The sequence below is a fragment of the Eumetopias jubatus genome, unplaced genomic scaffold (assembly GCF_037043125.1).
Source record: "Eumetopias jubatus isolate StellerSeaLion01/CBP00866 unplaced genomic scaffold, mEumJub1_p1.0 scaffold_4, whole genome shotgun sequence".
NCBI classification, from domain to species: domain Eukaryota; kingdom Metazoa; phylum Chordata; class Mammalia; order Carnivora; family Otariidae; genus Eumetopias; species Eumetopias jubatus.
The window spans coordinates 32,875,598-32,892,058 of record NW_028274810.1 but is presented as its reverse complement, the minus strand read 5'-3'; the positions used below and the strand labels follow the sequence as shown (position 1 = coordinate 32,892,058).

Below are 16,461 nucleotides of genomic sequence, written 5' to 3'. Positions count from 1 at the left end.
TTCAAATATAGCTATTAATAACATCCTTGTGCAATTTTTGTATAAATGTAGATTTCAGTTGGGTAAATACGTAGGAGTGATATGGCTGGATCATATGGTAGTTACTGATAATGGATTCTTGACTCATTTATATATCTGAAAAGTCTTCATTTTTGAAAGATATTTTCAGTGAGTCTGGAATTCTAAGTTCACAGTTTATTTGCTTGTTCATTTCCTCAGTACTTTAAAGTTGTTGCTTCTCTGTCTTGCTTTCATTGTTTCTAGTGAGAAATCCACTGCCATCCTAATCTTTGTAATGTGTCTTTTTCTCTGGCTGCTTTTAATATTTTCTTTTTATTATTTGTTTTGAGAAATTAGATTATGTATGCTTCATGTGATTTACTTATTTTTCTTTTGCTTGGTGTTCTTTGAAATTCTTGGATACTTCCTAGGTTTATAGTTTTCATCAAATGTGGAAAATTTTCAGCCATTATTTTTTCAAATATATTTCTGTTCCCATTCTCTCTGCTCTTCATCAGGGACTTAATTGCACATATATTGGGGCCACTTAAAGTTAAACTCACAGTTTATATATGCACTTTTTTTCCCCCTCAAGTCTTTCTGTCTCTTAATTTTGATCATTTCTATATCGTTGCTATAGCTTCAAGTTCACTGGCCTTTTCTTTGCAATATATAATCTGCCACCAATCCCATCTGAGTGTATTTTTCCTTAAATCTCATGGCAGTTTTTATCTCTAAAATTTTTGTTTTGCATCTTTTTTATTCCATGTCTCTATTCAACTTTTTGAACAGATGGAATATAATTATAATTGTGTGAATGTGTTTATCTGCTAATCCTAACGTTTATGTTAGTTTTGGATTGATTTTTATTGTATTTATTTGTTCTTACTATGGGTCTTATTTTTCTGTTTATCTGCTTGCCTGGTAGGACAGGCAGAATTTTAAGAATGATCCTTGGAGGGGCGCCTGGGTGGCTTAGTTGTTAGGCGTCTGCCTTCAGCTTGGTTCGTGGTCCCGGGGTCCTGGGATCGAGCCCCGCATCATGCTCCCTGCTCGGTGGGAGGCCTGCTTCTCCCTCTTCCACTCCCCCTGCTTGTGTTCCCTCTTTTGCTGTCTCTTTCTGTCAAATAAATAAAATAAAATCTTTAAAAAAAAAAAGAATGATCCTTGGAACCCCTCTCCTGTGAATACAATAAGATATCACTCCGGTGATAATATTATGTTATATGGCACAGGGGACTTTGCCTATGTGATTAAGGTTACTAATCAGTTGGCTTTGAATTAATGTAAAGGGGAATGATCTAGGTAGGCCCAATATGATCGCATGAGTCCTCTAAAAGTAGAGAATTTTCTCTGGCCAGTGGCAGATGGGGAAGAAATAGCTGAATCATGAAAAAGATACTATGTGCCGTTGCTGGCTTGAAGATAGAGAGGGCCAGCCATGTAGTGAGGAATTCAGGTGGCCTTTAGAACATGAAAACAACCCCTGGCCATCAGCTAGCAAGGAAATAGGGACCCCAATCCTATGTCTACTAGAAACTGGCTTCTGCCAACAACCTTGAATAAGCTTGGAAGCAGATTCTTGAGAGCTTCCAGACAAGAGCCCAGCCTGGCAGACATGATGATTTCAGCCTTGTGCGATTTCTAGCAGACAGTGCAGGCAACCTACGTAGACTCTGACCTACAGAATTGTGATATAATAAATAGGTGTTGTTTTAAGCCACTATATTTGTGGTAATTGGTAATCCAGCAGTAGAAAACAGATGTGCCTGGTAGTCTGTGATTAGATGCCAGACCTTGAGTTTTAGCTTCTTAGGTGCTGGATATTTTTGTATTCCTGTAAATAGTCTTGAGCTTTGTTCTAGCTCACTGTTATGTTACCTGTAAATAGTTTGATCTGAGTATTGCTTTTAAGATTTGTTATGCAGACCAGAGCATCATTTAGTCTAAGGGTAATTATTCTCTACTCCTGGGGCAAGACGGAATACTTGATCAGGGGAGCCCTCCCCACATCTTAGTTCTACCGCTGGAGTGCTGTTTTCTTTTATTCTGCCTCTAAATTCTAGCCACCTTGGTCAGTTCTGTGTCAGTACTCTCAGTTCTAGCTCCTTAACTCAGGTAGTCCTCTTGGCTGCACCTGAGTTCCCCCTCCCTGCACTATATATACTGTATATATATATATATATACTAGATAGATTCAAGGCAGTAAACTCGAGCGGTCTTAAGTTTCATTTCATTCGTTTCCCATCTCTTGAGTATCAGTGTTCTTCATTGCCTGACATCCAGTGTCTTTAGCACTTTTTTTTCATATATTTTGTTTAATTTTCTTTTTAATTTGAGGATAAATCCATGCTTTTATACTTTGTTAAAAGTCCTTTGGTTGCTTTAAATAATTAAAATTTTTAAATAAAGTGAAGCTTTAATTATTTAAGTTTAATGGGACCAGGAAATACTCTTCCTAAAATGTTATTCTCTGTGCAATATCTAAAATTTTAATACTGTAGCACCATATTTAAATTCTAATATACTAAGTCTAGCCCAAATGATGACAACGCCATACCTCTAGTTGGCTTCACAGTCATTTGAGCACCTTTGGTATTTATTTGCCTAAGGAAATTGCCATTATTTTATGCTTAGATAATTACAGTCTATAATTATTTGACTCACTAAACTATTAGAATGGAAAGTTAATACTATTTTACATCTTAAATAGAACAGAACCCCGTTTATTTATGCAAAAAACCCTATAAAGTCCTTTTTCATATTAACTGTATAACTACCAAACACAGCTGTTTTTCATAGTCAGATTTCCTAGTTTCTAATTTCTGTATGTTTATTTTTAATAGGCATATTATTTGGCTTTATGTTTCCCCTTCCACATGGTCTAGTGACATAATTCTGTAATTCTTCCCTGTAATTATATAAATGATATAAATGAGTATTCAGATATACAAGAAGTTTATGTAACTTGTTTTATGCCCTGCAGACAGTTTTTGGGAGGTGCTGTTCTTTCCATAAAATTTCTTATAATTGTATTAATTAAGAATTTTCAATAGGTTTCTCTAATTGAAATAGGAAAGATGATTAGTTACCTCACAGATCCTCTGGGAGAAGAGATTTTGTTATTTTAGCATGTCTTTTTTTTTTTCTTCCCACTGTTTCTGAATGGATAACAAAGATAAAGTTCTATATTGGGAATTGATGTTCTAGGGTGCCTGGGTGGCTCAGTCGGTTAAGTGTCTGCCTTCAGCATCAGTCATGATCTCAAGGTCCTGGGATCCAGCCCACATTGGGCTACCTGCTCAGCGGGATGTCTGCTTCTCCCTCTGCCCCTCCCCCTGTTTGTGCTCTCTCTCTCTCTTTCAAATGAATAAATAAAATCTTTAAAAAAATTTATGTTCTTATTTGATATTTGTTTATGCTAACAGGTACTTTGGAAGTTCGTCTTATGGGCTGTCAAGATATTCTAGAGACAGTCCCTGGACGGTCAAAAGCAACATCGGTTGCACTACCTGGTTGGAGTCCAAGTGAAACCAGATCGTCTTTCATGAGCAGAACAAGTAAAAGTAAAGGTGGAAGTAGTCGAAATCTCCTAAAAACCGACGACTTATCCAGTTCAGTAACCAGATTTTTTTAAATCATATAGGGTCTGTACAAAGGACTTAGCAATGGGGACAGCAATGGGAAGAGCCAAAGTTGAACAAAAAGCTTTACAGTTATGATTTCTATAATTTAATTTTAAAACATTAAAAGCTGTACTGTCAGGAAAACAAGTGCAACCAAATTTATTGAAATTATCATAGAAAACTGAATGACATATAGCATTAATTCTTTTGGAAGAATGAAATATTGAGTATCACTCTTTATGCCAAACTGAAAGTGTTCAGAGGCTGTTAGATTTGTTACATCTTGATTCTTTTAATGGTATAGTGACACTTCTATACTAACTTTGAAATTTTGATAACTACTGGACCAAACATGTTTATTAAGAGTAGTGGTTCAGTGAGCAAACAAATGGAGGAGTGGGTGGAGGTGGTAAGAGTATTATGCAACAAGTTTATGAAGCACTTTGGAGACATTATAAAATGTAATTATAAACTATGATATAAAGGTGTAAGTGGGAGTGGGGTGGGGGAAGGCCTGTGATAATTCAACCTACTGTAGAGTACAGAGGTGAATATGTCAATGCTTTCCTATATAGAGAGATTTTAGGAAAAGTGTGAAAATAAAAATTGCCTGAGGTAACAAGCTCTATAAATAGTGTAGAGGCTGAAAAACTGGATGATTGCTATTTATATACAAACAAACACACATACAAAATAGCATTTAATCTTTGTGTTTTTCTCAAACACAAAGGATAAGCTGGGAGCATCTAGTGGGAATGTATGTACGTATAAAAGTAGCCATTTAAGATTCAAAAGCTTCAGGATTAAGAAAGACCTTACATTCGGGGCACCTGGGTGGCTTAGTCGCTTAAGCCTCCCACACTTGGTTTCCCCTCAGGTCATGATATGAGAGGGTTGTGAGATGGAGCCCCACCTCAGGCTCTGCACTAGGCGTGGAGCCTGCTTAAGATTCTCTCTCCCCCTCCCTCTACCCCTCCCCACCCTCCCCGCCAAAGAAAAGAAAAGGGAAAAAGAAACCTTACTTTCAGAGGATCATAAGACTTTTGTTGCTATTAAATGGTGGTACTTCTGTTTTAAAGGTTTTAAAATATTTAAGCAAGTTTATAAATTGTAATTACAGATGATGTCTGTGCAGTTTTGAAGCTAGATAATACTGTGGTTGGTCAAACGAGCTGGAAACCCATTTCTAATCAGTCATGGGACCAGAAGTTTACACTGGAACTGGACAGGGTAAGATGAAAACAGTTTACTTGAATTTTCATTATATTTATCATTCATTTTGAATGTAAACTTTCTGTTTTAGAAGACCTTGAGAAGTTTTATTTTTAACACAATAAAAGAACCTAGGTATTTTTGACATTCCTCATCTGGTGAGTTATATAAGTCTTCCTTAAGACAGAGGTGAACATCAGAGCGCTGCAGTAGCTTTTGCTAGTGCAGTGATTTGAAAATGTCTAATTTGTATTAACCTAAAAGACAACCAAGTGAGAGCTAATACTGAAATATATTTATTTTAGTAATGCACTCCCTAACAACTAAGGTGAGTCTTCTGACTCACCACCATTTATAGGTTATAGTATCAAAGCTGGATTTGAAATGCACTAAGGTGCTCACTTACCCAGCCTTCCACGTGTTTCAGTGGCTTTTATGAATGATGTGAATGGCTAGAATGCAATATGTAGCCTTAGAATCCAGTAGAAGTAAACTTGGTCCATAGTAGATTCAAGTCCATGGTGCTAACTTTATTATTTAGATTCTAATCCACCTACTGGAGTGTGGGAAGAAAATATTAGAACTTAACCCCAATTTTGCCTAAAATATAAGAAAGATATCAAGCTTTTTATCATTTAGTATTTAGGTTGATGATACATTTGTCATTTTTAAATTACATATATTAGTGGAAGCAGATTTATAGTGTTTAATGATGATGTGAGGTAGTGATTACTGCTTTAGTAACCTCTACTTTAAAAATACTTTTCCAATTTATTTTTTTCTTTCCTCATAGCCAGCATCCTAATCAGGCCCTCATCACTGCTTTTCTTGGTTCAAAAACTGTTGTATATACTTGAGCAAAATTCTTCACCTTTATGTATATCTATTTTCTTAGCTTTAATACCACCAACTTCAGTGAGGTGTATAAAAAAAAAAAATCTTAGACAAGTGGTAAGAACTTGATTAATGTTGGCTTTTTTTTTAATAAGATAATTTACTAACTAATCCCCACATGTCTTAATACCAGACTGATTTTCAAAGAACACTACCTTCATCTTGGCATTCATTCTCTCATTTAGGATCATTCATTTATTCATTAAAAATTATTATGAAATTAGGGGGTGCTTGGGTGGCTCAGTTGTTAAGCCTCTGTCTTTGGCTCAGGTCATGATCCCAGGATCGAACCCCGCATCGGGCTCCCTGCCCAATGGGAAGCCTGCTTCTCCCTCTCCCATTCCCCCTGCTTGTGTTTCCTCTCTCGTGTCTTTCTCTGTCAAATAAATAAATAAAATTAAAAAAAAAATTTTACGAAATTATTCATTTAATCAACAAATATTCATTGGTATCTACTATATTCCCGGCACTTCCAGGTAGTAGATTAACAATGAACAAAAAATAAGGTCTTTCAAGATTCCTCAGGGAACTTATACTTCAATGGTCTTCAGTCCATACCTGATTAGTTACAGAATTTTTTACCATTACATCTGAAACTAAGAGTCTGCCACCTCGTTTCCCAAATATACCTTTATTTTGATAATTTCAGTTTAAAATGATGTTGAGGTCTTAGAATGCTGGGCTAAGGTGTTTATACTTGTTGGTATGGGAGATGGGATAGAAGAGACATAATGGAAAAGTTAATCTTGGAATTTGTATGAAGAACGAATTTGAGAGAGGAGGAACTAGAGGTGTGCATATTGGCAGGCAGCCACTCCAGTGCTACAACTGTAATATCAGGAGAGCTTGAAGTAAAATTTGGCAGTAGGATTAGAAAAAGATATATGCAGGAAATAAAGGAAAAAACAGTATTAATACGTAACTAGTTGGATTTGAGTACAAGAGAAGGAATTTGTCTATAATTTGCAAAGAAAACAATGCCACAGTGATTAGAAAAAAACTATTGGAAGGGGATGGGTTCTATACCTAGTTACTTAGCAATTAAATAAAGATGTGGAACTAGAAGTCAGGGCTGGATAAGCAGATTTGGAGATCATCTGACAAGAGGTCACAGTGAATGCCATCCAAGTGGGTAAGATCAATCCATTCATTTCACAAATATTTGTTGAATGTCTTATATATGTACCAGGCTTTTTACTAGGTTCTCGATTTACAAAGATAATATATGCTCATTGCTGTAACAGAACTCTTAGGCACTGATTTTCTGTTCTGTGCCAAGCACCATTCTAGACCCTAGTAACAATTGATCAAAACTCCAAAGTCCATATACTTAGGGACCTTATATTCTAATGAGGGAAAATAAATAGTAACCAAGTTAAAAAAAAAAACTACAAGTACAGTGAAGGAAGTAAATAGGGTGGTATAAGGGGGTGGGGGCCACTTTAGATAAAGTAATTTAGGGAGTATCTTGAGGAAACTACGTTTGACCTGAGACCTGATGGGAGAAAAGTTGTCAGACTTGTAAAGACCCAGAGAGAGTATTCCCAGCAAGAGGAGACAAAATATACAACCCCTGAGGTAGGAGAGAACCTGATATGTTTGAAGAATAAAAATTGTAAGACAGAAGATCAAGGTAAAGTAGATGTAGGTAGTGCCGAATCACTAGGATCTTTGTAAGTTAAGAATTGGGAGACAGTTGAAGGGCTTTTAATAGGGAAGTTGACGTCTTTTGATTTATCTATGGTAAATGATCTGATAGAAGTAAGTACCATGTACTTTAGAAGCTGATAAAAAGACTTAACTAACACATAGTGGAAAAGAGTTTGTAAAGAAAGAAAACAAAGATCTAACAACCAAATCTTAAGCAGTATCCCAAGGGTAGGAGGAGAAAGGTTTGCCAAAGAGAAGTCAAAAACTTTGAGTTGAATCAGATCATACCTTAGATAAACATTATAAGAGCTTATCCAGTGAATAATTGCAGGAATGGTGAGATGATGAAAATCCTGTTACATATCAGACAATTGAAGAAAAATGGGATTTTTTAAAAGCCTATTAAAGAAGAAATTTAACGAAGATTTGATAGCTGTCTTTAAAGTTAAAAAGAGGAACATGTAGGGAAAAAGTAGGGTAGGGATAGCAATGAGATTTTAATTTGTGTGTGTTTATTCTAATTGATTGGTAGTGACTTCCTGGAGCTCATTGTTAAGGTTTACTGGATGGGTCTTGGTTTTCAGAGATTACACCGATCAAGTAGCAATGTTTGCCAAATTCCTGGGGAAGTGGCAAGTGGCAAGCTGTTGTGCATGTTCCATCCTTGGATTGACTGTATACTTTGTGGCTGTTGAGGACAAAGCGAAAGTCATGGATGGCAGATTTTATTTCAGTACAAAGGATAATTGTTAAAAAATGAAATGAGCTGCTATAGAAAATAGTTCTCTCTCAATAAAGTTGAATGAGCAACTTATAAAAGAGATTTTAAAGGAATTCTTGTATGAGAAAAAAGTTACACTTCTAAGATTTTTTTTCAATTCTGATATTTTCTCTTTCAGGGTAGAAGAACCAGCATTGTTATGTGCTATAAATTAGCTGTTTAAATAGTTAGACCAGTATAATTCAGTCAAGCCCGCTAGAGAGAGAAATTAACAGTTGGGGTTGTTAGTATAGGATAGATATAGTTTTCATATCTTGTTACGTTTGTGGCTTCTTTCTAAACTGTGTGAATACATATAAATATTTATGACCATAAAATGTTTCTTTCAGTTTCCATTCATTTTTAATGTATTAGATTTGCTGTAACATTGGTTTTGAAGCCAGGCAAATTGGGTTCATTGTCCATCTAGTACTGACTAGCTTTTGATAGTAGACAAGTTATATAACCTTACTACTGGGCATTTGTTTCACCATCTCTAAAATGGGGTTAAAATATGCAGTTAGCCCTTGAACAACATAGGTTTGAATTGTGTGGGTCCACTTAATATGTGGATATTGTACAGTAAAGTACTATAGATGTATTTTCTCTTAAGATTTTCTTAATATGTTTTCTGTAGCTTACTTTATTGTAAGAATATAGTACATAATACATATAACATACAAAATACATATAAGTTTACTATTTATGTTACGAGGTTTCCACTCAACAGTAGAGTACTAGTAAAGTACTGGGGAGTCAGAAATTATACTCAGATTTTTGACTGTACAAGGGTTGGTGCCTTTAACCCTTGCGTTGTTCAAGGGTCAGCTGTAATCTTTGTAGGACTGTTAGAAAAACTGAGGTAGTGTATGTAAAATCCCTTTCATTGTGTGGCACATTTTAGCCACTCGATGGCATTAATTCTTTCTTTAGCCCTAGGCTTTGATGTGTGGGTGGCTATGAATTTAAGTATAATAGAAGAGTATGTATATAGTAGGTTATGGGGAATTAATTGGTTGAATATCATTTTCTTTCACTTCAGAGCCTATTTAAAGTAATTATAGGATTTTTGATGAGTGATATGATCAAAATGAACCTCAGAGAGGGGCACCTAGGTGGTTCATTTGGTTAAGCATCCAACTCCTGATTTCAGCTCAGGTCATGATCTCAGGGTTGTGGGATCGAGCCCCACATCTCATCAGGCTTCAGGCTCAGTGGGGCGTCTGCTCGAGAGTCCCTCTCTCCCTGCCCCTCCCCTCACTTATGGGTGCACATGCGCTCTTTCTCTCTCTCTGAAATAAATAAATAGATCTTAAAAATCTTAATCTTAAATCTTAAAAAAAGAAAAAAATGAAACTCAGAGAATTATTGTTAGAGGGAAAACAGCTGGTTAAAAGCTTTCTCTTGCAGCCAGGTTATTGTATTTATAGAGTTTTATATTTAAAATAGATGTATGTAAAAAAAATAGATGTATGTAAAAAAATATATTTAAATTATATGTATGTAAAGTAACACATACATACATATAAAATAAAATAAAAAAGAACTCAAAAGTAAGTTACCATCATTTTATAGTTAAGGAAGCTGAGCACCAGAGTAGTTACATATTAATAAATGTCAGAGTTGGTACTAGACCTCAGTGTTCTTCAAAATGGATGTTCTGGGGCGCCTGGGTGGCTCAGTTGGCTGGGCGACTGCCTTCGGCTCGGGTCGTGGTCCTGGAGTCCCGGGATCGAGTCCTGCATCGGGCTCCCTGCTCGGCGAGGAGCTTGCTTCTCCCTCTGACCCTCCCCGCCCTCATGTGCTCTCTCTCTCTCATTCTCGCTCTCTCGAATAGATAGATAAATCTTTAAAAAAAAAAATGGATGTTCTTTCCTCTGTGGTAGTTTGAATGAGATAGATAACAGTCACACAGAGGAGGAAATAACAATACAATGAAACCTAAAAGAGAGAAAGTAATTTAAAATTACCTATACTACAAGCTTAGAAAACTACAAAGACTGATAACTGTTGATTGGTTGTTCTTTACTTATGGTGGTGATCTTCACCTAAAATTGTTTTTTTTTTCCATGGCTTCACATAGTCTTCCTGCTTTGGAGTAGTCCTCCCTTTCAGAGTTTGAAAACAGTGCTTGACCAAGTAAAGCTATTCACCCCTGAGGCCAACTAGATCTTCTAGGTTCCTGGTAGGCATGTTACTTGTCCCTAATTTGATTAGAAACTTATCTTTGGCAGAAACTACATTCCTTATCATGATAACTCCTTGTGTTTACATAGTACATTTCACTTTTTTCATGTGCCTTTTACCCTTTTACTTTATCCCTTATATTTATAGAATATTTATTTATGGAAAATGTTTATTGAAATATTTATAGAAAATGTTATTTCAAACTGTCTGACGTGTTCATGCCTAGCATTTTGCCTCAAATGTCAAGTTTCTTTCCTACGGGATTCTGGAACTTAATTATTTATACTATTTATATCCTTTCAAGATACAAAGGTCATAGGTCTTTTTGGAGTTAGGAGATACTCTGGAAATAATCTAGACCTAGAATAATCTAAGAAGGCGCAAATTATGTTCCTGGTAGGTCAGGGCTCTGTAGAATTGTCTTAGGAGGCAACACAGAGACTTTTTGTTTGGTATTCTGGGTAAGATATCATTTGGAATTTGCCACTTAAGAAAAACAAGCTTTGAAAATTGCTGATGTAATTCAGCCCCCTCATTTTACAAATTAATAAGGAAATTATGGTCTAAGGATTATAAATAACTAGCCTAAGGTATAATCCAGGATTTGTTATTATTTTTATTTTTACTGAAGTGTAGTTGACAAAGTGTTACATTATTTTTAGGTGTACAATGTAGTGACTCAACAAATCTGTACGTTACTGCTCTACTCACCACAAGTATAGCTACTTCGCCACTATGCAAAGCTATCATAATACCACTGATTATATTCCCTATGCTTTTATCCTTTTTTCCTATGACTTATTCCATAACTGTAAGCCTGTATCTGCCACTCCCCGTCACCCATTTTGCCCATTCCCTCAGTCCGCCCCCATCCTTCTGGCAACCATCCATTTGTTCTCTGTATTTATGGGTGTGTTTCCACTTTTCATAATAATCCAGGATTCTTTATTTTTTTAATCTTTTTATTAAGTAGTATCTATGCCCAACGTGAGGCTCAAACTCACAAGCCCAAGATCAAGAGTCACTCCAGCGACTGAGCCAGCGAGGCACCCCAGTAATCCAGGATTCTTAATGAAGTCTCCTATCAGTGCTGTGTTCTTTCTGTTCTTACCAGGTTACCCTTTTTATATTTTCTTGTAAAATTTGGTCCTTTTTAATGTTTATTGTAAATACAATAGTAGCTATGTAATATCTCATTTTCCTTGAATTCCCTCAGTCCTCCTAGGGGAAGAAGCCATAGAATAGGAATACAAAGACATTTTAATTTCTTCTATGTATGAGCTGTCTGACATTGACCATATTGTTCAATCTGAGATGCTATTTTTTAACTTAAAATGGAACTGCAGGGGCCCTGAATGGCTCAGTCAGTAGTGCATGCATCTCTTGATCTCAGGGTCATGAATTCAAGCCCCATGTTTGGTGTAGAGCCTACTTAATTTAAAAAAGAAAGAAAGAAAGAAAAAGAAACTACGAAAATATGTACCTTCTTACTTTTCTGCTGAAATGACACATTATGTTCTCTGAGGCTGTGAGTCCTCTGAGACAATGAACTATGTATATAATCATCTACTTTTTTTTCCCCCATCCTTGTCATCTCTTGATCACCAGTCTCCAGTATTCTTTAAGAACTCTGGTTCTTCACTTCAGCATCATTATGGGGCATTAAAGGGAAAAAAAGAACAAAACTATATATGTAAACAATCTACTTAACATAGTATTATTTCAGAGTTCTTTGAGCACCTCAGCCACAGTATACCTTTATTCCTTGTCATTTTAGCAATGACTTGTTCTGAAATCTTAAATTTGATATGCCAGACTTTCACCATATCTTTTACTTCTCTAAATGAGATAGTTACATAAAGCACCAAGATTAATGGTTATGTAGTAAGTGACAGCTCATATTGTTATTGTTAGCAGTCTGGCTCTCTTCTCTATTACCACAGATCTTGATATTTGATCAACTATTTCCATTTCCTTGATTCTTCAGGAAAGGACTGAGGAAGGGGCTATGAGCCCCTTACAAATGACATTTTCTTTTCTGTGTACCCTAAAACTAGTGTTACCCCAATCCATGTCCTTACTGATGCCTCCACATAAAGCATTCTTCAATATTGTCTTTATATCAACACCTGTTATGGAAACCCCCAACAGCAAATCATTCCTACCATCTGTCTTTTCTGCTCTAATCTACTGAATGCTGCTGAAATATTAATCATACCTATTACTATAAATTTTAGTTTCTAACCTCAGCTGGGCTTGTAAAAGTTGTCCTGTATTTCAGATCTTAATCCCATTGCCAGAAGCTTTTCTTCCACCTATCTCTTCAAGTCTTCTATCCCCCCTCAGACTCCCCTTTTTTTTAATAATCTTTTTTTTTTTTTAAGATTTATTTATTAGAGAGAGAGACAGCGAGAGCAGGAACACAAGCGGGGAGTGGGTGGGAGAGGGAGAAGCAGGCCTCCCGCTGAGCAGGGAGCCCGATGCGGGGCCCGATCCCAGGACCCTGAGATCATGACCTGAGCCGAAGGCAGACGCTTAATTACTGAGCCACCCAGGCGCCCCCCCCACCCCTTTGCTTCTGTTTTATAGATAAGATTAAGATGTACCTCTGAAACAAATAATACATTATATGTTAAAAAAGAAGAAGAAGAAGAAGATAGTAGGAAGGGAAAAATGAAGGGGGGATAGCGGAGGGGGAGATGAACCATGAGAGACTATGGACTGTGAGAAACAAACTGAGGGTTCTAGAGGGGAGGGGGGTGGGGGGATGGGTTGGCCCGGTGATGGGTATTAAAGAGGGCACGTATTGAGTGGAATGCTGAGTGTTATGCGCAAACAATGAATCATGGAACACTATATCAAAAACTAATGACATAATGTACAGTGATTAACATAAAATAATAAAATAAAATTAAAAACAAAATCATTAGGATGCAGCTTCCTCAAATTCCTCCATCACCTGCAAATATTTCTGTATCTTCCTCATTGGTTTTAGAGAAAGAGGTCTCTCTCTATCCTGTACGAGCCTATAAGAATTCAACTTGTCCCCCAGTTTCCATTCTTTCTCATCTCCTAAACCCTGTTCCACCAGTTACCTCAGCTATCACCTATATTTTTTTAACTCCTCCTTTATTCTCACCTCTGATTCTTTCTGCATATGTTCACATTCCTCCCATTAAAAAAAAAATATTTTGCTTCTTCATAATTAAGATTTTTGAAGTAGTAATTTGTTTTTAAAATCTATTCCTTCCTCTCCCTGTCATTCATTGTACATTATACTGAAACTTCTGCTGTAATAGGTCCTGAACAACACACATTACATATAGTGTCATTTAATTATCACAATAATCTTACATGTATAATTATTATCACTGTTTGGGGGATTACTGAGGTACCAAAAGTTAAATAACTTTTCTTGCCCACACAGCTTAGAAAGCAGTGATTCTGGGAATCTGACAGTAAAGCCAAGTCTTACCTGAAACCAGTATGTTCTTTTTAATAGTGGGCTAATTTGTCTCTTTGTTTCCAGTATAGATTTTCTTAATCCCATATCACAATAATAATGATAAAAGCTGACATTTACTGAATACTGACTATGTGCTGAGCTTGTCTTAACTCTTAATTTTCATACAACTCTAGGTGGTTGATACCATTATTATACATATTTTACAGATAAGCAAACTGAGGCTCAAAAAGGGTAAGTAAGTAACTTGCCCAAGATCACAAAACTAGTAAGTGGTGTCGAGCTAAGATTTCAACCTGTTTGTTGTTCTGCAGAAATTAATTAAGTATGTAGTACCAGGCAATCTTGATTCTAGAGGCCTTGTTTTTAATTACCATATTGCCTAATCTGATCTGACCTCTACTCCTCTATATTTTAAATCCTTTAGTGGCAGCATATAATTTACAAGTTAAAGCCCAAATACTTTTGCAAGTCATACACAGCCCTTCATGACCTGTCTCTGCCGATCTTACCTGTATTTCCCAAAGTATTCCTACTTACATTCTAGGCTTTGACAAGATGGAACTATTTCCTATCCCTACAATATACTTTATGCATGTTTAACTTTGTACATTCTTTCCCCTGTGACTACTGTGTTTTGTCCTCCTTTAATCTTGTAATTTATATCTGAAAACCCAACTTGAGTAATTCTTACCTTTTCTGATCATCCTACTACTATTCCCTTAGGAAAAATTGGTCATTTCTCCCTTTTGTGTCATTGTGCCAGTTGTATATGCCTCTCTATTGCCTTTATTTACGTTTCTTCTCCCCAAGAAAACTCAACTATTTGAGAACAGGACCATACATATTGCTTCTCTATATCTCCATCACAGTACTTAGGATAGGTATTCATTGAGTATTAACAGAATGAATGAAAAAAACTTAATGCAAAATATCTTTAAAACTAAAAAGCATGTTTTTTCAATTTCCTCTTTTTCCCCCCTACTTCAGCATACCCAGTTGACACACTCTGGCTGGTACAGTGATTCCCAAATAGATTCCCAAAATGACACACATTAAAATCTGAGGGCGGGGGGTGGGGGGTGCGGTCATATACAATTTGAAAATATCTTCTTTCTTAACTATTCCCATCCCCCCCACACACAGCTGAGTCTGACTTATTTCCTTATGTCTTACCTGTTATTGTCCTATAGCACAGTATCGGCATTTTAGCTTTTTTCTACCTCTGTGATCTTTAAAGTAATGTGCAAAGGCCTACATTTAGTACTGTGAGAAATACAAAACAGCAAGAAATGCTCTTTCCATAAAGTACCCTATAGTCTGGTAGGTTTAAAAAAAAAAAACAGTTTGAGACAAAATAACTATTAAATTGTGTTTCAGAAGCTTAGGGAAGAGTTCTGCCCAACATGAGCATGCATCAAAAATTTAAAAAAAAATAAGGTACAACCACCATCAGTAAGCAGCAATAGATAATGGGATTATTCGTTGTAGAATATAATATAAATGTTTAAATTATTTAAATAAGTAATAGAGGAATTTGAAAACATAAGCAAAGAGTGAATGATGAAAAGACTAGGCAAAATGAAATAGTAGACATCTGAGATGTACTTCAAAAATAATTGGTGGCAGTGAAACATGATTAACCTTGGTAAATTGTTGAAGCTGCCTGGGAAGCAGAATGAAATAAAACTTAACAAAAATGAGAAATACAACATTTGCGATTGAAAACTTAAGTGGATGGGTTAAATAACAGAGGATTTAGTGGTATGGAAGATCAAGCTAAAAAAGTTGCCCTAGTGCAACACAAAGAGACAAAGAGATGAAAAGCATGAAAGAGAAGCTAAGAGACATAAAGAATAGGATGAAAATGACTAACACACTAAGTGGAGTTCCAGAATGAGGGAGTGGAGAAAATGGGCCAGTGGTCATATTTGAAGCAATAATGACCTAGGATTTTCCAGAAATGATGACAAACATGAATCATCAGGTTTGAGAACACAAGTCCCTGGAAAGATCAATAAAAAGTTATACACATCTAAAAACTCAAGGGAAAGACATATGGACTGGATTTAGTCAAGAACGCCCTTGTGAGGGAGATGGATATTTAATTTGGTCTTGATAAAAAGCAAATTTGGACTGGTACAAGGGAAAGAGCAGTTTGAAATCTCATATGACAATATAGGTTTTGGCTGGGGAATAAGATACAGGACTAGACGTAGAAACTATGTATGTAAAGACATAGAGGCAGGAAAGTTTATAATGGGTTTGGAGAAATAGGGAGTCTTTGGAACTTTTTATACAATATGAATTGATATAGATGGGAAGCAGTTTATATATAAAACTGTTAAAACACTAGTTTGTATCATAATTGTTTACTTCTTTCTTATGAAGAGAGCAGAGTCACCCATATCTATAGGAGGCAGACTTTTCAAGCAAATATCACAACCTCATATTCTCCATTGTCTCAGTCTTAACTCTTCTCTCTCTATTTCCCATCCTCCCCAAAGATCTAAGGTTTCCCTCTTTTAGTCACATTCAGTTCAGCTGGAAAATCACCATTATTGGGCTCCTGAACTCAAAAGAGATATTACTGTTTCCTGATGTAGTTGTTTTCTATTTGCCCTAGTGGATTTCAGTGGCCCCCTTCCCTATCCTGTGCTTTGCCCTGG

At 36.2% G+C, this 16,461-nt stretch overlaps 1 protein-coding gene across 1 annotated transcript in view; it reads left to right on the top strand.

The window, feature by feature from the left end:
• The window catches only part of PKN2 (protein kinase N2), a 141,520-nt gene that overhangs the window by 89,864 nt on the left and 35,195 nt on the right, over positions 1 to 16,461 (top strand). The window contains exons 7-8 of the mRNA XM_028102508.2: positions 3,429 to 3,614; positions 4,747 to 4,856. Of these exons, the coding sequence (XP_027958309.1) occupies positions 3,429 to 3,614; positions 4,747 to 4,856 (296 nt within the window). The remainder of the gene's footprint in view (positions 1 to 3,428; positions 3,615 to 4,746; positions 4,857 to 16,461) is intronic.